This window comes from Fundulus heteroclitus, chromosome 20 (assembly GCF_011125445.2).
Source record: "Fundulus heteroclitus isolate FHET01 chromosome 20, MU-UCD_Fhet_4.1, whole genome shotgun sequence".
NCBI classification, from domain to species: Eukaryota; Metazoa; Chordata; class Actinopteri; order Cyprinodontiformes; family Fundulidae; genus Fundulus; species Fundulus heteroclitus.
This window is the reverse complement of record NC_046380.1, coordinates 26,362,532-26,389,009: the sequence shown is the minus strand read 5'-3', so window position 1 is coordinate 26,389,009 and position 26,478 is coordinate 26,362,532. Positions and strand designations below refer to the sequence as shown.

At 41.5% G+C, this 26,478-nt stretch overlaps 2 protein-coding genes across 6 annotated transcripts; both read right to left on the bottom strand.

Moving 5' to 3' along the window:
• Positions 1-212: 212 nt before the first annotated feature.
• suox (sulfite oxidase) lies at positions 213-9,268 on the bottom strand. Of its 4 annotated transcripts, XM_021307848.2 has the most exons (6): positions 6,251-6,639; positions 6,080-6,091; positions 5,858-5,928; positions 5,522-5,699; positions 2,964-3,233; positions 213-1,622 (listed from the first exon to the last, which is right to left on the bottom strand). In XM_021307848.2, exons 1-6 carry the CDS (start codon positions 6,299-6,301, stop codon positions 411-413), a joined length of 1,794 nt encoding a protein of 597 aa, XP_021163523.2. In that variant the 5' UTR covers positions 6,302-6,639; the 3' UTR covers positions 213-410. The 4 variants fall into 4 exon arrangements, with proteins under 4 accessions (XP_021163523.2, XP_012736611.2, XP_036007316.1 ...); XM_012881157.3 differs by lacking the exons at positions 6,080-6,091; positions 6,251-6,639 and adding an exon at positions 9,132-9,268; XM_036151423.1 differs by lacking the exons at positions 6,080-6,091; positions 6,251-6,639 and adding an exon at positions 6,908-7,020.
• A 5,380-nt stretch (positions 9,269-14,648) lies between these two features.
• On the bottom strand, positions 14,649-24,745 carry mcrs1 (microspherule protein 1). Of its 2 annotated transcripts, none has more exons than XM_036151421.1 (14): positions 24,630-24,745; positions 22,942-23,107; positions 22,699-22,837; positions 22,429-22,593; positions 22,180-22,289; positions 21,984-22,092; positions 20,569-20,707; positions 20,214-20,289; positions 20,072-20,100; positions 19,532-19,624; positions 18,359-18,441; positions 18,196-18,283; positions 16,649-16,776; positions 14,649-15,694 (listed from the first exon to the last, which is right to left on the bottom strand). In XM_036151421.1, the coding sequence occupies exons 1-14, from the start codon at positions 24,637-24,639 to the stop codon at positions 15,608-15,610; spliced, it is 1,422 nt and encodes a 473-aa protein (XP_036007314.1). In that variant the 5' UTR covers positions 24,640-24,745; the 3' UTR covers positions 14,649-15,607. The 2 variants fall into 2 exon arrangements, with proteins under 2 accessions (XP_036007314.1, XP_036007315.1); XM_036151422.1 differs by having other exon boundaries at positions 24,548-24,719.
• Positions 24,746-26,478: the final 1,733 nt, after the last annotated feature.

The following is a 26,478-nucleotide window of genomic DNA, read 5'->3' as shown; positions in this document are numbered from 1 at the left end:
ATCAACCAACACCAAGTACTTTTTTTAAGACTACCTCTATCAAAGAACCTGCAGATTTAGATGCTCTTTTGTTATAGTCCCGAGAAAAATAAAATCTAAACCTGCAGTCCAATCTCAAGAGTACTGGAAATCAGTCTCCTTCAGGAAAAACCTGACGGGTGATTCTCTAATCACTCCGTCACCTTGAATTTACCGTACTGTCCCACAACAGATACAATCGAGATGTTTCAGTTTATTTATATACAACGTCCGTCCTGTATGTCAGTAAATCTTTTAAGCAGCGTGACCACATAAATACTTTGTACAGTTCAGAGCGATTCTTGTTTTCCTGTCGACTGAGCCAGATATTAAACTCAGTTCCCCTCATGGTGACTCAGTTTTGGGCCTAAGTACTGAACCAGTGCCTCCCTCTACTCCTCTGCCACCCTGACCTTCACCCTGTGCCAGGCGTTGCTCAGCAGGCCTCTCAAGTTCCAGATGGGAGGGACGGTGTCCGGCTGCACGTTGTAACTGCTGTCCACCGCCTTACAGACGATCTCTAGCTCCTCGGCCTCGGGGGGAAGAGGCGCCGTTAGCTCCCACAGTTTCCAGGCCCAGGCTCGACCCGGAGGAGGCGAAGGCTCGTCGGGTTGGCCGTCGTCCCCGCTCCTCAGCCGGGCCACCTGCCACGTCCGTCCTCCGTCCAGAGACACGTCCACGCGCACCACCTCTCTGCCGCCGCCGCTCCACGCGTAGCCCTTCACCGTCAGCGTGTCGTCGCCGCGGTCGATCACGGCTCCGTCGGCGGGGGCGGTGATGGCCGACTGGACGGGAAGCTCCTGGATGGCCGGGGCGGATTTGGGGTCCACCTTGTTCCAGTCTGTCCCGGGGGAGAAGCCTTTGTAGTCGTGCTGCTGCCAGTGGCTGCCGCTCTCCTCCGCACTGACGAGGATCCGCCCCAGCCACTTCACGTTGCGGGCTCCCACTACGCCCGGCACCACCACCCGCACCGGGAAGCCATGATCGGGGGGGATGTCCTCGCCGTTCATTTCGTACGCCAGGAGCACGTCGCCTTCCTCGCTGACGGCCTTGTTGATAGGGATCGAGGTGCCGTAGGCTGTCCCCGTCTCGTCTTTATCCAGCCCTTCAAAGTGAACGTGGCGAGCCCATTGGGCCGCCTCCGGCCCGTAACCGAGAGCAAGGAGCACGTCTCTGAGCCTCGCTCCGCTCCACTTGGCATTGCCGATAGCAGATATGCCCCAGTTCAGTCCTTTCACCTGCTTCACCTTGTTCATGTCGCTGCGGCGGTTTCCGGCACACTGCATCGTGGCGGTGATGGTGTGCTTGGGGAATCGGGTCTTTAAGTCCTCTAAGGACAGAGTCAGCGCTCCGCCAGGCAGTCCCTCCACTTTAAGGCGATACGACGCCGGGTCCACCTGGGGAACGGGCAGGTGGTTTCTTTTGAAGAAGAACACATGGGGGGTGATGTAGCTTTCCGTCAGGATCTCAGGAGGAGGCTCGGCGTTGAAGGGCTTTTTGCAGTTGACGCGAAGCACGGGGTGCCGCTCGGGGTCGGAGGAGAAGGGGTCCGACACTTTGGCGTCCTCCTGCTTCTTCCGGTCCTCTACACTCAGCTCGCCAACCTTCGCATTAACCACAGACAGAAAGGGGACATTTCAACGGCATGAAACAGGAGGCGTTTCAGGTGAACCTTCAGTCAAAACACCGTCACCAGATTTTAAAAAACGGGCACTTACTGAGGCTCCAACTTCAAGCCCAACCAACAGATTTTGGCAGCAATTTTCACATTTTTAATGGAGTTTGTAATTTTTCTTTTCTTGTATTTTTCATACATATGCAAAGCTGTCAGGACAGCTGCACACACCAGGTGATAAAGCTATACCTAAGAAACCTCAAACTAGTCCATTATAGCTCATTAAAGGTCCCCACATACTTGGACGTACTGTGCGGATACTGTACGCCGCGCTGACTTTTTAATAATAATACATTTTAGTCACAATACACTTTACATTTCAAAGAAATCTCAGAGTGTGTGTGAATGGGTGAATGACTGATTGTACTGTAAAATGATTGGAGTCGTTGGACTAGTTAAAGCGCCATACAAGTACAAACCACTGACCATTTACCCAAGGCACCGGGGAAGGGTCTAATAATGGGTCTAAGGAGTTCATCCTGATACCTAATGGCAGCCCACTGTGCTTTACACACGTGACACTGCTCTTGGTTTTAAGAACCTCGCCTCCACTCCTTGAGAATATCTTCTTGATATTTGGGTGAAAAAGCTCCACGTTAGTTTCATCTGACCATAAAACTTTAATTATCCACGAGGATAATTGCGGACTTCTGGCAAGGTTGAATTTGGAGCAGGCATTACTTTACTGGTCAGTGCACTCTAGGTCCATGCCGATGTAAAACTCACCTTTTGTGGTCGTGCTGGTGTTTTGATTTTATGATACTTGAGCCATTTATGGTTGCCATTTGTTTTCTTAGGAGATAACAATTCGGATCAGATGAGTGATCATTTGACACAGCTGGGAGTTCCAAGAGGATAATGACTAAAACAAATCACATCTCAATACCATTTTTTTTGGAAAACATTAAGAACGCGAACATCAGGCTTTTGATAAGACCCCGACCTCACCTCTAATAAAAACCTATGGACGTTATCTAAATGCCGGGTCCAGGCCAGGAAACCAGTCACTTTAAACAAGCTCTACCAAGTTTAGTCAATATGACCATAGGTCATGTCACTAGGAAATTAAGGAATCCTTTCCTGAGTGCATTTGCAAACTGTAATCTCACTTTTTATGTTGCTTTTGGACTAATGGCTTGTTCTTTATTGAGTGTGCTTTCAGCCTGTGTTGGTACAGGATGTTGTATGATCACTCCATCCTTGTTGTAGCAAACCTAAACTCTTTCAATGAGGTTTACTTTATCAAAAATGTAAAAAGAGACACACACACCTTGTATTGTGAGAGGATCTCCAACACATGTTCCTGGTCATGAACAGCATAGAGGGCCCAAAAAGGTTCAAGGGCACCACCTGCTGCTAGCAAGATTTTATTCCCACCAGGGTGCATGGCCACAAACTCGGTGACGTCATAGACGCCTCCTTTGTAGGTGACCCACACGCCGTCCTCCAGGGAGCGGTGCTTCGTGACCTCATCGTTGCTGAAGACAGGAAGACGGGAGCTCTTCTCTGCGGCGGGCACGCCAGCATCGGCTTGCTCAGCCTGCAGAGGGAAGAAAAGAAGCAGATGGAAAACGCACAACGACGTCAGCTTGGACTTGCCGTATTGTTAACTTAAGCACAGATAATATTTAACATATAAACCTATACTGAAAGACAGTCCGCTTAAGTCAACTTACAAACTAAAGGTGCATTTAACTTTGACAGTTAAAGCTATTTTCGGCCGCTCCTACTAAAACTCAATAAAAAAAAATTCCATTTTAGTCACTGTGGTCAAATCTTATTTCTCTCTCATTTGGTAAGCAGATGCCAAACTCATGAGTGGTTAATGTTTCATGTAAAAGGCACTGACAAAACAAAACTGGGCAAGAAAATACAATGATTTACCAGGATTAGTGATGATACAACAAAAAGCTCTGTAAACGACAAGGTGGTTTAATTAGTTATGGAGGAAAACTGGAGCTCTGCTTGGACCTGTCAGTAGTTTCTACCTGCACAGTGTGCAGAGTTCCTATACTTTCTGCATGCAAACATTCTCGATGTTTTCCAACTCAAATGAATAGTTTGTTGACATTTATGTCCATATTCAAAGTTAATCATGAATGTGGGATATATATTTATACTGCGAACAGCCTTTAATTATGATTTCTTGGGGAAAAAAAACTACAGGGAGGGAGGGAGGTAGGTCATATGGGGGGAGAGAGCTAAGAAGGACAGAAGGAAGAGCACACAAAACAAAGGAAGGAGACAAGGAAAGACAATATAAGGACAGACAAATGGAATGACATCTGGTAGGAAGGTTAAGAGAAGGAAGAAATGAAGGACACACTGAAGGAAAAGAGGAAACAATGAAGGAGCTCAATTAGGAAGGAAGTGTCTGGACTGAGCCATGGATGAAAAAAAAATCTGGTACGACACAGAGAAAAGAAAAAGACTGGTTAAAAACTCTAAATCCCAAAATGCACAGTTTTGACCTCTTTCTTAAACAGCTTTCAGGAAGGAGGAGTTTCACAGCTGGAATCCTTGTCATGCCACAGAAATGTAAAATTATCCACAGAGTAAAAAACTGCATCTTCAAAGAACCAAAGGACCAAAATTAACTCTGAGTAATTGCAGACTGTATCCCTAGCAGAAAAAAAGATTAGCCACCTGAACCTGGCTAGTTCTGAGCTCCTGCAGGAAAGAACGACAGATTCCCCAGAAGAGACCGTGTCCCTAAGCCGGTCTTCCCTACCACCGCCCTGAGAGGCCACGGTTTAAACCGCAGCTCTGCACACCCTGCCGTGTGTGACGATCTAAGCAGACGCTAGCTCCAGCAGCTAGCCCAAGAACCTCCACCACGTAACTCGACTCTCCCCGATCAGACGTTCACTGTTCAACCAAATGGTTCACAGTAAGAGGGTGTGTCTGGGCAGAGAATTAAGATAAAACAATATTAGTCATTGTTTTTTTACTCTGTATGGTGTTTACCTACTAGAGCGATAACAGGCCACAGAGCCTTGATGCTAAAAAAAGAAGCTTGTTTTGGGTTGTGCACCATGTGACTGTTAGCCACTAGAGGGCGCTAGACCTATAACTTTTAGGTTTAGCACTGTGGCAAAATTAAACAGTCTCTCTCTGCGTTTTGAAGTCTGATAGCAGAGCAGTTTGGACCAGCTGATTGAGAAGTCATGGAGTAAAGCCAAGGCCACATTCACCCCTCGAGATTGTCATCAGTCTCCCAATGAAACGGAGAGGGAGAGGAAGAGGCAGAGCCTGGGGGGGAGGGAGGGGGAGCTCCAGGAGCCATGGAAGAGAAGAATGGTGCAGACAACAGGCTCAATCATGTGATTATGAAAGCCTGCAGGAAATTCAACAAAAAGGAGAGCTGACATGCAGGTTTATGAACAATTCCTGTATTTTGTAAAAACGACCACGGCCATGACAAACTTTGACTCGAGGATGAGAAAAGTGGAAGCATGTACGGTTAGCTCTCGTATTTAAGGGGAGCTCAGACTGCCGTAAAGCAGCGCTCTAAGTCAAATGACCCATTCAGAGCCGGATCCACGCCTCTCAAACTGTATAGGCAAGTGTTTGAGAAGGGTAGCAGAAAGAGAAATGTACATTTGAAAAAAAAAAAAATGATAATTTTCAGGCATCATAAAGCCTGTTTAGACTAAAATTATTGGGTCTAAGAGGACAAATTAAAATGCGCCTTTATTTCTTAGAGTATTAATGATGACTCGTGGCAGAAATAAAAAAAAAAATGCTAATTCTATAAAGATAGCATAGCCATCAGTACAAGTACATAGCCATAAAACAAACTGTTCTTTTACAGGTACAATCTCTAACCTCTTGGTGGTGTAGACCATAAGTCAGCACGGCCCCAGTACCAGTCAGCAGCCCAGCGACGATATGCTTCCAGCTGGCACCGCTGCTGGCATGCTGGTATGATCTCTGGTCCTCCCTGCTGCTGCTGCTGCTGCAGAGACGAGCTGCACGAGATGCAAAAGAAGGAGCCGCCTGATACCTGGAAAATAAATTAAACAACACATCTCAATACGGATTAAACTAACTCCACCTCAAATATCACTGCGCGTTTGATTTCATCATTCAAAAAGTTCTCGAAAATGTTCTCTGTATAGGCAGAGTTCATAAAACGTAACAGATCCGGTCGCGGTACCATACCTTTGGGTGCCGACGCGGCCGAGTCGAGTCAGGCTGGGACAGCGTCTGAGAAGCAGCATCGCATTAACGTCCTGGCAAAAGATTCAGCGGATGAAGATCAGGGAAAAGACGCACAAACAGCAACCTTTGCTTTAGAGAATTACTCATAATCTCAACAGGAACTCATTTCACATTGCCTTCAGTGATGCGATTCAAAAACATTTAGACAAAATTTTCCCTCACTGGGAAAAGGAACTGTCCAGAAGATAAGAGAGGCGTGAAGATGAGTAGGCGTTTTGCGTGACGCCACAGTCCACCGAGCGGGACAAAACAAAGATGAAAAGATAGTGAGTGTGACGTAAAAACCTTTCCGCTTATGTACACAGCCTTCTGCTTTGAAATATGAGCACTGACCAGCATTCGTATACGGGGTACTGCTGTTCTCAGGAACGTTTTCCCCACCATTTCAACAAGAACGTGTTCTTTTTAACAACCAAAGTGAACCTTAAATCCTTTGCCTCCTACTCAGCCGACCAATCGGCCGCTGCTTCGAGCAGCGAGAAGAGCCAACCAGCTGAGGGGGAGTGAGCAGCAAAGAGGGAGGAGGCTCCCCGCTTTGTGGTCAGCGTTGTTGAGAGTAAACAGGAGCATACAGACACTACACATCCTGATTTTGATTCACCGTGGCTTCATCCTGGGTAGGGCGGCTTTATGATCACAAATCTGTGGCTGACTGGAAGAGTAAACATGTTTTCCTTCTTTTCTCTAAAGCACAACAATAAAACAGGATTTTACAAACTGTGTAAAGAGAAAGAAAGAAAAGCCACTACTCTCTCAGGTGACTCATAAAACACCAGGCAGCTTTCTCAGTCAATCACACAATGCCTTATCACTGTCCGCGAAGCCCATTAAGATTAGATTGGGTTATCGTGAAGCAGTTTCACTGAGATAACACCATCCCCTTACAGCTTTATACCAGGAAAACTCTATTCTTATTCCGGCAAGAAAGATAATATGCAGCTACCAGTTGTTACATATGATATGATACAAAAAAAAAAACAGTTTTCCAACCTCAGAACGGCTCCAAAGTGAGGTCTGAACAACAACGCATCCAGTTCCTCTGACACTTTGCTCGGCCCAGTCGTTCTGAACGCGTTGTTCCTCAGCTTGACAGCATCCTTTATTATTTACCAACGTCATGCAAGAAAATGTTATAGGATGTCCGGGGACAGCCGAAGTACTACAGCAAGAGTCAAGTTTGCCATTAACTGGAGAGCGCTAGAACTGTGTTAACATCCTCACTGCTGATATTCTTAGAGAGGCAGGCTGCTGACAAAAATGGAGCTTCTTACAAAGTGAAAAAAAAATGCCATCAGGAGAAAAGTTTGATGGTAAGACAAAGCGAATATTAATGTTTTTGTTCATAATGATTTGAAAAAAGTAAAATGAGTAAGAGGTGAGATATTCAAACCTTAGAACACGGTAACATCTGTAAGGCACGGCTGAGGCGGCATCATGCCGTGGGGTTGCATTTAGCTGCCTTCCACAAAGTGAATCTTTCCAAAAAAAGGTAAAAAACAAAAGCAACTGGACTTGTTTTCCGTAGTTGAAGACGTTTCGCCTCCCGGAAGCTTTCTCAGTTCAAAAAGTCTGGAGTAATGATGAGTAACAAGCTTTATACCATTACCAAACAAAGGCCTGTAATGGCTTAGATAACATGCAAATTCAATCGAAACAGGTCCACCCCTTAGTAATGGGCGGTTGTTAAAGCCATTAAGCCACAAAGTGAATCAAACAATCAAGATGGGCTACATCCACATCATTCAACTTCAACTCAGCTCAACAGCTAGGCTGGTGAAACCTGGACAAACGAGGCTGACATTGAGCCTCTAGAACGGCTGCAACCTCAACATGGGAATCTGTGAACTATGCTTAGAAACGCGGTACTCCCCAGGATGTTGACCTATTTCAATGAACTCGTCTGATTCTGCAAGAGGAGAAACACCCAGGCTCCTTCCCCTAATAATAGCTCCTAGCTCCTGCTCCTTAACCTTTTTACAGTGAGAACTCCATCATGGGGAGGGAAGGAGCTTCGGACCGCTGTGTCGAATTCAGACATCCTTTAACTCCGACAAATCCAGCCCTATAGCCTTCCGAAAATTAAGTACAAAGCGTGCAATCTCTTCTTATTGGACATTTTTTACTTAATTTCCGTGAGGTGAGCTGTGCTGATACGTCAGGTCACGCAAAGAATTGTGGGATACCTAAAGGGTTCTTAGCGCCAGGAAGGGACGTTGCGGTGTTCCCAGGCAAAACTAGCAGCAGGAGGAAGCATACAGGCTACTTTTCCTACCTCCTTCCTTACTGACTGCACTATTCGGACAGCACTTATCATGGCGACTGCTGACGCACTTCCACTTTGGCTGGAGAGTCCTTACCCTATAAGGGTATTCTGATAAAGCCCCAGCCAGACTTAAGCCAAAAACCTGCCCAATCCTCTCTGCCGAAGCCAGGCAGCTTATTCTGCTGCCAGCTCTGGTCGGCCATAGTGGCAACAACTGGATCGGAGCATCTCTAGCGGTGAGCAATGCAGGGAAGACGTTCCATCCTCTCCACTCCTGAATTATGGAGGTCTCTGGAAAGAACGCCGGCTCTGTGGGAGCAAGCATCAACATTTTTTGGAGGGTACAAGACTTTTTGCCCCACACCATCACACTGCCTCCACCAAAAGCTGCTGGGCACTGGCAGAGAGGATATCAGGGGCGCATTGATATGTTACGAGGAATCAAATGACCAAACAGCCTTAGGCTACTTTTAGGGGCCAAGTTTAATAAATAAAACACAACAAAAGTATTTTTTTTTTTTGGTGCTTTACAACCAATGTATGTATCTTCAGCAGAATGGTTGATCTTTTCAGGCTCTGAACATCTTTTATAGGTTTCTGATCACAACAATCTCGGCTGAGATCAGCTGCGACGCCTTTAATGGTGTAAATCTGCAGCATTGGTTGAACCGCAGACTGACAGAAAGGCAGATAAACATCACTCCCAACATGTGCTTGTCTTGCACCCACTGACGCATTTCTAAATAAATTTTAACCATAACAAGGAGGTGCCGTCGCGTTTGAAGACCAAGCGTGAGCTGGCTTAACGAGCCTAGTTCCGACAGCGAACATCTTCCCTGGCGTGGCTAACTGAGCTAGCGCTGAGGTTAGCCTCCTCATCCCCTCAGCGAGGAGCGACCCGTCAACCTGCCGCCGTCAGCCGCTCCTTCCGGGCGGCAGCCGCACACTCACCGCTGAGCAGTCGGCCTGTCGTCCGCTCCTTCACAGATCTTCTCCGCGATGCTCCCCCGAAGTGACCGCGTCACTCAGAGAGACGCCGGCGTTTCGTAAACAGCACGAGGCTCGATGGGAAAGACTGGAACGGCTGATCTCAGAGCAGCAGCTGCGCGCGGCTACGTCACAGCAGAGTGGCGTCGCGAGCTCAGGATGCCGGTACACCTGAACCCAGGTCAGCGCTCACGCGCGGCCGGTAAAAGTTCAGGTTTCCTGGTCAGGTGTCACGCTTTAACGCCTTAAACAGACTGACACAGTGCTGCTATCGATAAAAACCAAACATGATTTTAGTTTTTAATTATATTGAGATGTTCTGTTCCCAGAACCAGCATGTTGGTATTGTGGTGATAACAGGTTGAAGAAACGCGGTGGAGAATTTGTTTGGTACTAATGGTAGTTTTTGACATTATTATCATACTATTATTATTATAGATCCTGCATTTTCATCTACAATACAAATATGAAGCAGTGCGCACAGTTATCATCTTCCAGGAATTCATCCTTCCTTTAAAAAAAAAACTGAAAGGACCTGACACACAGGTTAAACATGTATCCCTAACTGCATATTATAAAACCTCCTGAACGTAGAAACTGGGGGTAAAACATTAACACCTGAGCAGGAGTGTCGCTTATAAAATGTTTTATATTCAATCATGCTTATGTGCATTGATGTCTCTTTGATAGGACTGGAGACAACACCCAAAAGGTGGGGAGAAAACAGCTCTGGTGCAAATCGAAACAAATAAGTCTAGATATGTCGGTATGAAAGATGCACGTACACAGACATTTTTGGGGGCAGGTGCACCAACAAGAAAATGGGCACCTATTGCTAAAATCTTATTCATAAAATTGTAACTATATAAAAAATCCAGGAAGATATATTTAACATATCACATCATACATATTAATTTTTGTTAACACAATCAATACTCATCTAATCAAATAGGATAACTCTTGTGATTAAACTGAACACATAAATGAATACTAGGCAAAATCAGACCAAACAGGATCAAATTGTGCATGTTTTTCAATAACAGAACAACATATTAAATAGTCAAATGATTATTCTAATTTAAGACGTATCAAAACTCTACTCAACTCTACTGACTTAATAAAATAAAAATTAAAGCATACAATATTGTCTATGAAACACAGTTATTTACAAAAGCTGCGAGACATTTTGTGGACAATGGCCCTATTGTTATGCTAATAAAATCAAATAGACAGCTAAGTAACATTTTCCAATTTATCTATTTTTGTATGTTACTCTATATCACAGGTGTCAAACTCAAGGCCCGCGGGCCAAATCTGGCACTTCAATGTAAATTATCTGGCCTTCGAGAGCCAAAACAAAGCATATATCCTTTTATAGTGTATAAAGTGGCTAAAACTGTGCCTCCTGTAAGTGTAACTCACCCCAATATCAACTTTTTTTTGCAAATAAACTGTATAAACTGGTCCTAAGGTTGCTACTTTTATGTTACGGTGCATTTTTTATACTACTGTGTGAACTGGAATGAAATTATGAAATGAAAAGTATTGTCTCTACACATGCAAGCGGCCCTTTTAATGACTTCATGATGCCAAAGTGGCCCCATATAGAAATTAGTTTGACACCTCTGCTCTAAATTATAGAGCATTATATTTATCCTTCTAAATATATTAGCTTGTTGATTACCTAGCAAAATGATTCCTCGGCTGCTGAAGTATAAATGCTTACATGAAAAAAACTCCTTCACTAAAGGACAGAACAATTTAAATTCTTGACCTGCAGCTGTCTGCCTCGCTCCTCTCTCTCACTATTTAACCTGACAAACATCATGCAACTGGACAAGTCTTTAAAATCATGTATTCAGGCATAAAAGTTTATTCAAACCTTCTGTAAAAAATTATTAAAAAAAAGTTCATTTTTGGGATGAATTACACTTTAAGCAGGGACCGGGCAGCTGGGCCAAGTTGATAGGAAATTACTAGAGTTAAATGAGGGACATAAAGGTTGCAAAAGATATGAGGCTGGGAACGAGGCCCACCTTCCAGCAGGAAAACAGCCAGAACTACAATGGAATAGCTTAGATCAAAGCATACTGCTGTGCTAGAATGGCCAGGTCAAAGTCAAGACCTGAAAGTACGTGGCAAAACTTGAAAAACATCTCTTCACAGACGATCTCCAACTAACCTGGCAAACCTTTGGCTACTTTATGAAGAAAAACTGGCAAAACTTTCATCTCTGGATGTCCAAATCTGGCAGAGACGTGCAGGCCATAGTTTTCAGATTTGAACATCACATATTATTTTCCTTTCATTATATAAAACCCCAGTTAAAGTATGTGTTGTACTGTGAAAATGTGGAAAGGTCTTTCCTATGTTCAGACAAAGCGCTCTGAGATAAAAACTAAAAGTTAAAGACTTTAGCATAACAACGTGGAACAGCTCCAGCAGATCTGCTACATTTTTTGTTTTGTTTATTTGCATAAGAACAAATAGGAGCGGGTGGATTTATTATGTAAATCTCAAGTCACAGACAGCGCCCTGGCGGTTCATGCAAAATACAGAAAAGAGCAGCAGTCAAAAGGCAGGTATTTTATTTTTAAGGATGATTCCCCTAAAAAAAAAAAAAAACTACATTGTATATTACCATAGCTATAACATAAAAAATGTACCTATGACGAATATCTAAACTATTAGAGGAGGACATAAATCTTTTTTTCTGTTCCAGAGCGCTGAGGTGCTCATTTCTGAAGGTTGGGCGACTGGGAGTGACACACATCTGAGAAGAAAAAAATGACAAGTATGTGCTTCCAGATCGCGCCGCTGTTGTGTAAACTGCGAGGGTTGCCAGTTTCCATTGTTTAACTTAGCCAGGCTAAGCTGTGCCACGTTTGATGAATCCAGTCAAAACAGGTCTGAAGACTGTTGATATGGCAACAGGGGATTCACCAGACTGTGCTCTGATTTATTGGTCTTTAGAAATAAAGGTGGGCTGGAGCTTACTGATTAATGTTGGTCTGTTTGCGACCATAAAGAGCTGTAAAACGACTGAGTTTCCGTTTTTCTTTATCCGTGGTGGTTTGCTGTCTCTCAGATGACGAACGCTTCAGCTGCTGGGAGGCAATCTGAGGAACCCCTACGTTCTGTACTGTTCTTGACAGCAAATATTATTTGTTTGTTTTTCCTGTGGCGCAGGCAGTTCAGTTACTAAATGCCCTGCAGAAATAGTCATACCTGTTCAACTTTTTCACATTTTATCCTTTTACAACCACACACTTTAATGTTCTTCATTTGGATTTTATGTGACTGAGAAACAAAAACTAGACCATAATAGTGGAAATGAAATATCATACTGGTTTTCAACATATATTTTACCAATAAAAATCGAAAGAGTGGCGTACATTTACATTCAGTCCCCCTGAGTCTTTGACGCAGTTACACCTTTATGTCCTCAGGAGTATGTCTCTACCAGCTTTGCACATCTAGGGGGGATTGGATGGGAAACCTCTGTGACCCTCAGATTTGTATTCATTGTGTATTCATTATCTCTTATAACAGATTTTTTTTAAAAGAAGGGTTTTTATTCATTTTTATTTTATTTATTTTCTAAATTTTTTATTGTGAATGAAATGTAACATGCTTCTTTATGCATTTAGTTATTGTCTTATAATGGAATGGAAGTGAATTTCTTCAATGTGTGATCAATAAAGACTATCTTAATCTTAATTTCTATAGCAGTGTTTTTATGTGTGAATGCAGTGTGACACTGATAGTTTGGACTATGTAGCAGCCAGAGTCTGTACCCAAATCAAATTTCCTTTGGGACAATAAAGTTAATCTAATCTAATCAGATTTCAAGTCTTGCCACAGATTCTAATTTCAATTGAGGTCGGCAATTTGACTAGGCCGATCAAAATAGTTCATAGGAATTATCCATCGACTTCTGCTTATCAGAGATGGGGTCACTGCGGTAACAGGTCCAGGAGGGAAAAGCAGACATTTCTCTCTTTAGCAACATCTTCCAGCTCATTTGGGGGAATCCCAAGGCGATCCCAGGCCAGACGGGATCTATAGTCCCTCCAGTGAGTTCTGGGTCTTTCCTGGGGTCTCCTCCCAGTGGGACGTGTCTGGAAAACCCCCAAAGGAAGGTGCCTGAGGGGCGTCCTGATCAAATGTACAAACCACCTCCACTGACTCCTTTGGATATTGAGAAGCAGCGGCTATAGTTCATTTAATATAGTATGCAAAGTTATGGATATCTTTACAAGCACAAAAGCAGGAAGGGAAATAATTGAACTATTTTGCTTCTGTCAGTTCAGGGGCCTAAACGTACAAATGATCTGCGGTCTCTTTCATGAAGCGTGCGTACGGACAAAACCGGGACTAAATCCAGCGTACGTCACTGTGCACCAACAAGAACATGACGTCAGAATAAGCAGTGCCTCACCCAGACTCTGACCCATGTGTACACTCGTTTTGGAGAGAAAACTGCCGACGCAGATGGTAAAGTGGTGAATTACAGCCACACTGCAGCATTGTTGCTGTTACATGTTCAATTTCACTCCATTTCCGACTTTAACCATAGATCAACGTTACCATAAGTATTGAAAACCCCAGTGTTAGCCATGCTTGCACTGGTGACGCGTGACCTTTCAAATAAATAAAAAATACCCATAAGCCAACTTCATTTTTAAATAAAAGTCGGCTCAAAATTTCCTCTAGAACCAGCTGTAAACATATAAATATTGCGGTGACACTTATATGTTGTGCTGCACTGTGGAACATTTTGATAGTATTCCAATTGATTAAGACACACTTTTAAATAAAAGATTGACAACATACCTAATTTAAAACCTTATACATTCTATCAGATCACATTCAGAGTAATGGTGTTTATGCACAATTTATGATACATCTTGAACTTTGAGATGTGTATTATTCCAATTTTCCTCAAAGACAACTGGTGTTCATTAGCTTTTAAAATAATGTAAATTGTTAATGTTTTGCAATCCGATTTAAATCTAGTATGGGTTTATTTTACCTTTGAAGTAAAAATTGAAAAAAAAAAAAATCCTCACTGACCAGAAATGTTCCCACTTGTGAATTTAAACCTGGAATTACTCCCTTTCCTCTATCACTGTTTCTTTAGCACCTTCTAGTGGTTCAGTGCATAAATGGCCTGAAATCAGGTCCCAGCGTTGATAATTACCCAAGAGACACAAATCTGTCCTGGTTTTCCAGGAAAAGGGGTAAATGGATTTGGTTAAACCTTAAACCTTTTTTTTTCAGTGTTTGCTGAAACTTTTACAAATGTATTCCTGAAAGAGCGTTCCAGTTGGGAAGTTATCAGTGTAAAAATGTCACTCAAGTAGAAGTAAAACGTCCCACATTAAGGTTGTTGCTTTTTTAAAAGTAAAAGTTAGTTTTCTATGAGCAGAAGAAAGTCCGTCTCATGCATTTCACGAAGGAGATATTGGTCTCAAACTGTTTTTAATCAAAGGAGCACCTTTATAAATGAAAATGCAACACAAACATAACACATGTCAACACATAACAATATGGATATTTTGAAGGCATTATGTATCATTTCAATGCAGACCATCCCAACACTCAACAGACCAAACAGCGTAAATAAAGTAGATGACAGCTCCAATGAACACATTCAAACTCTGTGTCCTTTTGTAAATTAAACTCAACTTTTTTTAGCTACATGTTGAACATCAGTCAATATATTTTAATTTTCTTGGTGGTCAACTTCAGCTGTAGTTGTTGTGTTTTTGCTGACGCCACTAATGTCTGATGGCAATGCCTCCATGTTGGGGTCTTATAACTCTGACCTCAACCCCAGTGGATGGATCGCTTTTGTTGCTTCCGGTGATGTTTTTGTTGTTGTTTTTACTCCGATGTGACTTCAAATGTAACCAAATTAAATATTTAAATCAAATCATACTCAAGTGCAAGCTCAGCTTTTGTAAACTACCGTAATTCAAAATGCACAACATACACACAAATTGCACTTCATCACAGTAACGTGAGTAAATATAACTAGCTACTTTGCACCCCTGCCTGTAAACAGGCCAACATTACATGTGTTCGTGGATTAATATCCGTGACAAAACTAATTCAGAAGCAAATTTGACTAGAAAAGGGACTAAAGACGCAAAATAGGCCATGTGGTATACAAGTTTATTATTATTAAAAAAAGCTTGGTGTGAGAATTTAAATACAGTGTTCTGAAAAACTGGACACAACAACAGGACTCAACCACAAGAGTCTGCATTAGAAAATAAAACATCCATACACCACATTAAACATGTTGCTCCAGGATTGAGTCGGTTAAAGGTTCACACCGGGGGGGGGGGGGGGGGGGGGGGCACGGTCACTGAGAGTCCTGTTCTCGGCGGCCGTGCTGCAGACGCCGCGGCAGCACGCCTGCCGTCTGCCTTTCAGGGCTGGGTCATCTTAGCGGCTTCAGCTTTTATCAGTGAGATGAGCTCCAAGTTTATCAGGAAGACAAAACGAAGACCTGCAATCTGAAGAGACAGAGACAGACATTTATTGGGGCTATTTCTCAGTCAGCTTTAGCAAAACATGACCTGGTGGTTTACATTTACTGCCCACCTGATAAAAAAAGTCTGAATAAAGCCCAGATTTACTGAAGTAGCACATTTCCCCTGACAGATTACCAGCTGCTGAGCTTTAGAGGTTGATCTACTTCCTTTAATGAACATCCTCATCGCCAGCAGTAGCTAAAAGCCCTTTTTTTTTTTTCATAATTAGCTGTTTTAAAGGTTATATTTAAACTCTACTTGTATATAGAGTTTGTTAAAGTAGCAATTTCCTGTCTGAAGAATTTCAACACAGATCTGCCTCACTTCAAAGGCATGTTTTCTTGTTTTTTTCCGATTTTAAAGGGTGGCTAAGTGTTATGGGAATATTATTCTGAAGTCACTATGGCCTCACGCCACTCGGACATGTGAGCACAGGCCTGCTGATGGCAAGACCAAATGCTGCGTAGCTACTGAGCGGGATGATGATTGTCTAGGATAGGCTGTCTTTGTTTTGTCTCATGCCAAGGCCACTATGGAGTATTAGGGAGAGCCTAAAGTGAGGAGAGGCAGAAACAGGCAGATGCAGACTGTAGTGAGACTGTAGGGTGTGATTACTTTCCATCCATGTGATCTCTGCTCTGTTTCTCAATAAAAATGCTGGAACTTCATCACTCCACCGTCTCCTTATTCAATAACTCTAGGAAGCCAGTCGTTGTTTATAATTCCTTCCACACTAAGATAAAGTGGACCTCTGTTTCAAGTCCTTGTTATTTCCCAAGGAAACAAAACAATATAGATATTTAAATTGTATTTTTTTTTTTTAAATGTAGTCAAATTGGACAGATGATTATTTTATTTTAGTTAGGGATATGATCCAGCAGACTTTTTACTCATCTTTACCCGTGGTAGCAATAAACATGCCAACTCTCTACGCACCTCCACCACCGAGTTGTTGTTCAGCTTCCACTTGTTGCCCGACAGGACCGGTCTGCCATCGATGTAGATGGGTCGTCTGCCCTCATTGGCGATGAAGAAGTCTCCGTTATTCTTCAGTTTTATCACACCTGTCAAGACAAACCGTCAGTGTTAGGGTCTGTCGACACGATCGTTAAAGGAAAAAGTGATATCACCGGGTTTTATTTGTGTTCTAATCCACATAAGAATCTAAAGAAACACTGCTGTCACATAGAGTGTTGTCCTAGTGGTTACAGCAGGGGTGTCAAACTCATTCTGGTTTAGGGGCCGCATACAGCTTAATCTGATCTCAAGAGGGCCACATGAGTTAACTCATTGCAAGATTAAATAGAACTAATAAATGTGGACTTGTTGTTGATTTTTATATTAAGTTAATTTCACTTTTACACAATATATTATGAATAACCTCAGCGTTTTTAAGAAAAGTATGTGCAATTTCAACAATACTTTTACTCAGTTAAACATTTACTTGTGCATTATGCATAAGAACTGATCACAGTGATTATACAATGTTGAAAAACATTTATTCACATTTTTTTGGACTTAAAAACACTGTCCTGCATGACAAAATACATCAAACAGATAAAAATTAAGAAATGATTTGAATTTTTCCACACCTGAAGCTTAATCTGCTAATTAAAACACAGCGCCCCTCGTGGACAATATAGGAACTGCATATTTTCAATTAAACAAAGTACATGTTTTTTTCAATAATTGTTTTATCATTCTCTTCCTTTTATCTTGTCCACTTGTGAAAGTCAAATCTGATGAGCTCTTTGTGGCATCTTATTGCCACATTGCCAGACAGGACACTGGGAAAAAAAAAAAAAAAAAAAAAAAAAAAAAAAAAAATTATAATAATACATTTAGCCACAGGGCCGGACTAAATTGTTCGGCGGGCCGGATCCGGCCCGCGGGCCGTATGTTTGACACCCCTGGGTTAGAGCATTGCGCTTGTCTCCCAGAGGTTCTGGGTTCAACTCCCACAGACCACTCTGGGTCCCTGAGCAAGACCCTTAACCAGATTGCTCCTCGGGCGCCGGACAGTGACAGCCCACTGCTCCTCAAGGGGATGGGTTAAGATGCAGAGAACAAATTTAGTTGAAATGTATATTGCAATGACAATAAAGATGATTATTATTAGAAGTGGGGTGATGTGCTCTGTCTTCCTGGTTTTAGTGAGAATGTTCTGGATCAGCTGCAGCTGTCTGATTGATTTTTTGGGTAGACGTGTGAAGACACTGCTGCAGTAATCGATGCGACTAAAGATAAACACATGGATGAGTTCCTCTAGATCTCGTTGAGACATCAGTTCTTTAATCCTGGAAATTTTCTTTTTTTGTGCTGACTTTGTGACTTTATGTGTCCTTGAAAGTTCAGGTCTGAGTCCATCACTAAAAGTGCAGCATAAACGACCAGTGATGTTTTCTTTTTTTATTTGCTTCAGCTCCTCTCATTCTTACTGTTTTTAAATCATGCCTGGCATAGTAAAAATTAAATAAAATGACCTTGTTTTCTGGATATTTTCCAAGCGGGTCCCTCTAGAGACAGATCTACATCTATCTGCTTGTCCTTCGTCGCTCTCCCCAGTGTAATCTGTATGAACACAGTTAATAAGTCTTAAGAGGACAGAAACGTACGACAGCAGTGCTTTCAGGGCCTTCTTCTCACCTCTCTTGATCTCATGAGGTACCGCACCATTCTTCCTCGCAACGCCGCCAGCGTCTGATTGTCGAAGTCAGGCATGCTCATCCCTGGTGGTGTAGAAGTGCCGAAGACAGAAATCAGTTCCACATGTTTACATTACCCAAAATAAAGAAGCATTTATGCGTTTTCTTCTTCACCGTTACCTTACAATCCCAAAGTTTACTGCAGGGCTGGGTGATATGGACCAAAAATAATATCTCAATATTTTTAGGCTGAATGCTGATACAAGATATTTATCTCAGTATGTTTTTCTTTTCATAAAGTAATTATAAAAAAGGAATCTCTGAACCACATTGCAAAAAACGGAACTAGAAATAAGTAAAATGTTCTTAAAATGAGTGTATTTGTCCTTGATTTGAGCAGGTAAATAAGACTATTTGCCAATAGAATAAGATTGTTGCACTTAAAATAAGAACAATTCATCTCCATCATCTTATTTCAAGTGCAGGATGTCTAATTATCTTATTTTAGGGGTAAAAATACTCATTCCATTGGCAGATAATATTATTTACCTGCCCAAATCAAGGATAAATACACTAACTTTAAGAACATTTTACTTATTTTTAGATCCGTTTTTGCAGTGCATAGCTTTATCCCAGATGTCTCACAGGCAAATTATTTTAACCAACAGCTGTAGATAAATATGTAAAACTGCAAAAAAACAACCTACTGGAATAGGAAAAAAAGCATAATTATAACGCAACAGAGCATATCGATAAGAACGATATAGTCTCACATTATATCTCATTTTTAAATCTCAATGTATTGCCCAGCCCCACCTTCCCGTACACGTTGCTGTCCGCTGCCTGTGCAGCTGGCTCAAAGACAATTGCTACACCATCATTACTTACTAGAAAGACAAATTAAACCATCTGGTTTAAAGTTTTGGAAATGGAAAACATGAACAGCCATGTTCAGCAGATATTCTTTGGTTAAATAAAACCAATTAAATCATGTTTGGCTTTGAATCTAGACAGCGATACAATGACCCCGTGATCTCACGGCGGCTCATTGTTACAAACCACGCCTCGTCTACCTTTCACGTCAAAACTGCGCATCATTTCATGTTGGTTGCAACAAAAACAAAGTATGAAACGCTCCAGGGGTGTGAATACTTCTGCGGGGCACAGTACATACCCGTGATGCTGTCCACGAGAACCTGCCACCGAGGCAACTCCTGCTCCAACTGTCTGATCTCTCGTTTCTGATGACGGTCTGAGATCATCAGCTCTGGTAGGACGCGCCGACATGTTGCACAGAGGAGAAACGTCTCAGTTACAAACAGGCTTCCTAAGCAATGTTCCTGTAAAACATCCAGTGTCCCAAAGCTACCGCTCATTCGCAGTCCCCTAATAGATTAAATTCACAATATATTTATAGTAATTATTTATATGGCAGGAAAGTGGAAGAAAAGCACCAAAGCGAAAATTCCAGGAAAGGGTTAAAATAAATATTGCGCTCGTGGCAGCAGGAGAGATTTTATAATTGAACAAGTGAAAAGCACTTGTCAATAGCTGTTGTCAGCAGAGAGAGGCGCAAATATTTACTTCCTTATCAACATGCTGACGAAATGAGTAACTGGGGTTTGGACTGATGTAACGTTTGACAAGAAAACACTTGACGAAAAGCAATATTTTAGCCCCGACAGCAGCTGAACTGTGCAGCTCGGTCTCTTACCGTGTTCCAGCACCTCGTCTCTGCTGTCCCTGCATGAAAAAAAAAAAAAAAAAAAAAAAAGCAGCAAAGTAAAACCCGTGAAGGTGGATCACACCAGAAAAAAAAACGATCTCATTTGGCACATTTTTTACAATATGCTCACTTTAACTTGACGTCGTCGACCATCTGCTCGGCATCAGAGAAGTTGAGGACCTGGTCACCTTTAGGAAGGGGCTGCACTGCAGGAAACAAGAATAAAACACAATAACAGCCGTCTCATATTTATTAGGTTATACAGTCATTTAAAAAGGATGCAAGCTTTAATTTGCTTGATGTTACGTCACTTCTACATCTAGTTTGGACAGAGGAGCATCGTGTACCAACACAGCTGCATTAGCTGAGCTGAATAAACAGCTTTGAAACAATAAAGCGGGAATATTTCATTTAAATCTGTGAAACATCCTAAACGTAGCAGCATCAAAGGTTTCTGGCAGAAACGTGTGGATGACTGAACTCACCACTCTGGTCATCTAGCAGGTAGTACTGCTTGAGGAGCTGCCAGTGAACCATCAGGCTCTTGGGGGTGCGAGATGGGTGAAAGACGCCCGGGTGTTTGCCCAGAAGCTCCTGGAAAACATCCATTTTGGGCTGACTGGTCTGTTGAGGAGGAAGCGTCTTGTGAATAAAACAAACCAATTCACACGTCACAAATGAAGACTGCCGGGTAAACGAGTGACACCCGACACACGGAAATTGTTTCTGATTGGTCAGCATCAGAATTTAATTAGTATTTTAACACGAAAAGAACACACTGATAGAAGTAGTAATTTTGAATCCACCAGAAAACACAGAAAATAGAAGATCATCCTCATTGTAACAGCACTTTGTCTTTATTTCCTATTCATTACATGCACTAAGATTGAAAACTTCTATTTATTTGGTGTTTAAATGCAGTTTAGATTTGATGCACTTTTTTGAGTTGAATAACAAGGAAGCAGATTTTTCTATATTTGACTTGCCGATCACAGATCTGAGCTGATCAAGGAGAAATCATACGGTTCCAATCTCTGGGAAATGTATTGGTGCATCTCTTATCATCCTCTGTAGGATCCACAATTTGATTAATACTGCTCCTATGTTGCAAACCTAACAACTACGTAGATGTTAGCTTAATAATAATACCACCAGAACATTTCTACAAAACAATTAGCCGGCTAAGATGTCACATTCACTCCATCACAATAGTAACCTGCAAGCAGACCATCCGTTGACCAGCTTTGAAATTATCCAAAGCATTCAGAAATGTGTCAATATTTCCATAACCCACAGACCCACAGAGTCAACTTGGTTGAATGCTCGACTGGCCCTAATGTGACCGGCTGGTTTCAGTGAATGCAGCCGACCTGTCTGCTGGTTGGCTGAGAAAAACACTCTTCAGTGTGGAAGTTGGTCCTTTTGTCTAATTCAGCGAGGTGTTTAAAAATAAAGTCAGAGTCAAAACCAGAGCTATTAGAGGTTTCTAGAAATAAAGTATTTCCTAGAGAGGCACGTTGTTAATACATTATTTATAGTTGTTTCTAGTTATTTAATTAATTAACCTGTAAACACTGTTTTATAAGTGTTTATTATGCATCAATTAAGGGCGAGCAAGAGACAAAACTGACCCGTTTGTGCTTACAAGGTAGTAACTTAGTCTGAAATGTTTCATATAACACAACTCTAGATGAGATGTATAGTTCAACAGATTAGGCTCACTTTTTGGCAAGAAAACCACTCAGTTTTGTCTCTTGCACTCCCTCAATTAATGCATAATAAACACTTATGAATTAGTGCTTAAAGATTAATTGATAACATATCTATAAACTATTTATTAGCAATCTATAAGGGGAGCCTTATTGTAAAGTGGTACCAAAAAACTTAATTTGTCACTTACTGAACCAATTTTGGCCAGCAGCGCCTGTTCACCCTGACTGAAGAGAGCTTTGCTTTGGATTGCTGCGATGGCCTCTGGGTGAAGCTGCCGCATGGCTTGCCATGCCAACCTGCCGGACAGACACAGAATCGGCAACATGCTTAGAACGCCGACGCGGAAAATAGGATAAAACTCCAGAACCAAACAAAGCTCTTACTTTGAGATGACAGGGTCGTACAGCAAGGCGTACCACCGCTCTTTAATTTCCCGCAGAGTAAAGCGACAGCTGAACTTGACTCCGAGATGAACAGAAGTTAGATCACTGGTCTGGAAACAAGGAATGATACAAAGATGTGTTAATACCGTGTTTTATTCATGCCAGTGTCACACCAAAACAAAAAATTACTTTGAAAAGGATCATGAAATTGTGCAGTAATGGGCTCTGAAGACTGTTGTTAGTGCTCACCTGTAGCACAGCATTTATTAGCAGAAGGTCATCTGTGGGTTTCCAGCGTCCCAGATCTTTAGTCATATGTAAAGGCTGCTTGCTTTTCTTCACTCTTTTGGGCAGAGGCGAGGGGTTTAACACCATGGCGAGAGGTGGCGTGAGAGCGGTTCCTGATTTTGCCACCTTACAGAAAAAAGGAAATCCATCAGTTTACAACTCTACGTTGCACGTTTTATAACGCTCCCTGGAAAAGAGAAATGAAAGCTGCAAGTTGTTGACGTAGTGTACCTTTTTCTTTTCCATAGATGAAGGTTCACTGCCCAAACAGCGAATGGGCTCAATGACAGGAGGTCCTTTGACTCTGCTAGACGACTTCACAAGACTGCTCTCCACCAGTTCATCATCAAACTTCTTTCTTTTTATTGATCTTTTTTTTTTTTTTAGAAGCATTAATAGGAAGATATAGAGACATTCTTTAATATTTACTCATTCACTACTTAGCACAGGTTTCTTATTTAAGTCTAACAATACCTGGATGAACTTCTCCTCTTAGGAACACCGCCCCCGAATGCTTGTGTTACGGTCCTTTTCGAATCTTTCACGCCAAGCGACTCTTCATCCTCCGACCGACTCTGAACACCAGACACCCCCACAGATGCGCCGACCACCGGATCACCGGCCTGCATCTCTTCATTCACTAAAGCAAGCACATCGATAAACACACTGTACTGTAGATGATGGGGGGGATATTCAGTTTATTCTACACATTATTCAATATTGAACTGTTTCACTATTTCTAAACATTGTTTTAGCAGATTGATGAACCTCTGACTCATCTTTACATTACATTCACTTCAAGATGCTCTTTTTCTATCCATCCCACTTATTTACCTGGAAACAATTTACCTAATTAGTTTCAAAATCCTCCAGCAGTGTTTTTCCTCATTTGTGTCTCTTCACTTTACAGCATTTTCTTTCACCCCGCCTTAGCTTTTTCGGGATGCTATGCTGTCATAAAGTTGAAAATTTTCTCAGTTTAAACATTTGACATATATATTCTGCCCCTGCTCCTACTAAATAATATTTGTCAACAGCCGCAAAACCATCTTAAGCTTGTTATTCCGATTTATAAATGTTAAATTTTATAGATACTATCTTTTTACTTGTATTGTTGTTGTGCGCAATTAAAGAATCCCAATAATTTAAATCTCTATTTTCATCAACGTCTGTATGAAAGGAAAAACAATACTTGATTGAGCATTTAAAGGTCACAGAGCTTGAGAAAATTTGTTATATGCGAAAAAGAGCCCACTTTAAAAATCCTAAAGCACATAGTTTACAGCCTACTGACAGAAAAGCATCAGTCTAGTCTCACATAATTTTATCATGGGAAATTGTATATGCTGATGTTCACACTCGTATTCCCTGTTGCCTTTCTATGTAGTCATAGCTCGTTTCCATATCCATTCGGTCAAAGTAATTATTAGTCACTGTAGAAGGGCTAAAGAGCCACATGTTGCAGAGCTCTGCCTTTCAATTGGTAGTGCATGTTAATACAATATACACAAAAATACATGTAGAAAAGGAACATATTGTGCATATACTTGGAAAGCTTCTGCAAAAGCCACTACTTGCATATTTTTAGACCGCAAAGCCAAACCTAAAAAGGGCTTATTAATGCAATTACCTTAAATTCCCCAAACTGCTATTAATTTGCAAATAAATTAATATTTTTTCACAATATAAGCAATCAAAACAAACGAAAGTATGAGCAACTAAGAGAAATTGCCTCTAAAGTGAAAGTGCATTGAGCACACAGTAAGGTGATAACTTTTTATTTACAATAATTAATTAATGATATGTTTGTAGCTTTGCTAATCCTTTGTTTAGATATGATGCTAGCTTGAGGCCTGTCCTTCCGCTTTCAAAAACAACAACATAAAGCCGAAATAGAACAACTAAAAAGAAGAACAGCAAGCACAGACAACATTTTGCTACGTTTTGTTTGGCTACGCTTCATAAACACCAGAGAGTTTCTCTTTAACGGATCATGTTAGCGAAGCTAACGAAGTCATCCTGCGGTAACTATAGCTCCTTACCGAGCTAGAAAGGCTAGCCCTCTTATCTTATGACTCACCTTTTATCCGTAACTCGCTGTCAGTCTCTTATAAATTCAAAGTTTAAATCATTTCTGAATAATTGTGTGTTTTTATAACTACCTTGAAACATTTAACGTATAACTAGTTAGCATTAGCCGCTCGACTGCTTTCATGTTTTCTTCTGTCTTGTCGAGTTAGCTGAAAGGCTTGGCAAACGGCCGCAGGACTCACTACCGCCACCATGTGGACTAGAACCAGAACACGCAAGGCCGCCTTGATCTAACGCACTTTTTGTACATTTATAATTACTGAGTATTTAATCTTCACATAAACACATTAACATGACGTGTGTTGGGTTTTCATTATGTATGGTATATATATATATATATATATATATATATATATATATATATATATATATATATATATATATATATAAAACATAAGTTATTTGTGTTTTCCCCTATATTTGCATCTTTTTAACCAAATTCTGTCTTCATTTGTATTTGCTTGGCATCTGTGTGGCTGCAGTAACACATTTGAGTTGTATATTGAAACGCTGCTTAGAGTTGAGAAAAATCTTTTCAGGATAACCAGCACAGTCTCAAGTGGCCATATTTTATCATCAAATATATGCAGAGATAAAGCACAGAAGATTTTCAAGTCCCAACAAGATATCGTTCTGGGGCCAGCCTATGCAGAACTGCTGCATCACCTGGTTGGCCAGGTTAAATTACAGTGGTTTGCAAAAGTATTGATAGATACCCTGTTATCTTTTCTACATTTACAACCAAAACCGTAAATGTATTTCATTTAGTTTTTATGTGATAAACCATGTCAAATTAGTGCATAGTTGTGTCCTGTATGCAGGTTTGATCCCTTGCTCTGACTGCCTCAGTCATGACCTTTCACCCACATTGACTGCTGGTGGTAGTCAGAGAGTCTGGTGGACCAATGTATGGCAGCCTGGCCTCTGTCAGTCTGCCCCAGGGCAGCTGTAGCTACTAAGATAAATCACCACCGTCAGGGTGTGAATGGGTGAATGACTAAAACTGTAGTGTAAAGCGCTTTGGGGCCGTCGGACTTGTTAAAGCGCTATACAAGTACAAGTCATTTACTTTCATTAGAATCCTTTGCATGAATGTGAGGGAAAGGATGATGTAAAATCTAACTTTTGGGCCTAAAAGCACAGTACTATACATTTATTTGTTAGAATGGCCTTATGATGGACTGGTGTCCTGTCCAGGGTGCAGTGATCAACCTCTCAGCGAGGACCCCTACTCTGTATGGTTAGTCCAGTATAGAAAACAGATGGATGGCCCAGTCAAAGTCCAGATCAAAATCTAATTGAGAATCTGAGGCCAGACTAGAAAATTGGTGTTCACAGATACAATCTGACTGATTTTTCACTATTTTGAAAAGAATTGGCAAAAATGTTAGCCTCTAAAACCAGAGAGCCTTGCAGCTGTGATGCAGCATAGGTTGGTTCTGTAAAGCGTTGACTCAGGGGGACCTGATAAAAATGTAAGCCATATTTAATTATTTTTTTGCAAAAAAGGTTGAGAACTACATATAATTTTCTTTCCATTCCAGCTACATATAATCCATCTAAAATGTATCTAAGAGTCTAATCGTTAACACTTTGACAAGGTGCAGTCATCATAGCTTCATTAGTGCGATTCTTGTGAACACTTTCTGCTAAACTGTCTCATTTACACCCTGTTACCCTGTAGTTGTCAACTTTATCTATTTGAGGGCAAGCTTATGAGTGAATCTATTGCACAGACACACACTGCATTATAATATGCATTCTGATGAGTCTTATCAGATTAAAAGTATATTTTTGGAAATAACCTGAAAGCAGGCATGAAACATGCTTTTCACCAACCCCACATGTATTCTAAATGTGGCGTTTATTAGTTTTAAGTGGAAAATGATCAAAATAAACAGAAATAAAGGCTTGAAAAAA

Coding starts and splice junctions, on each gene's coding strand:
- suox (XM_021307848.2), bottom strand. CDS start 6,301: ATGGTGGGGAAAACGTTCCTGAGAACAGCAGTACCCCGTATACGAATG. Junction 5,700..5,857: donor GGCCGCGTCGGCACCCAAAG/GTATGGTACCGC, acceptor TTTATTTTCCAG/GTATCAGGCGGCTCCTTCTT. Junction 3,234..5,521: donor ATGGTCTACACCACCAAGAG/GTTAGAGATTGT, acceptor TTCCCTCTGCAG/GCTGAGCAAGCCGATGCTGG.
- mcrs1 (XM_036151421.1), bottom strand. Junction 20,290..20,568: donor CCTGCTAGATGACCAGAGTG/GTGAGTTCAGTC, acceptor TGTTTCCTGCAG/TGCAGCCCCTTCCTAAAGGT. Junction 15,695..16,648: donor ACAACAACTCGGTGGTGGAG/GTGCGTAGAGAG, acceptor CTGTCTCTTCAG/ATTGCAGGTCTTCGTTTTGT.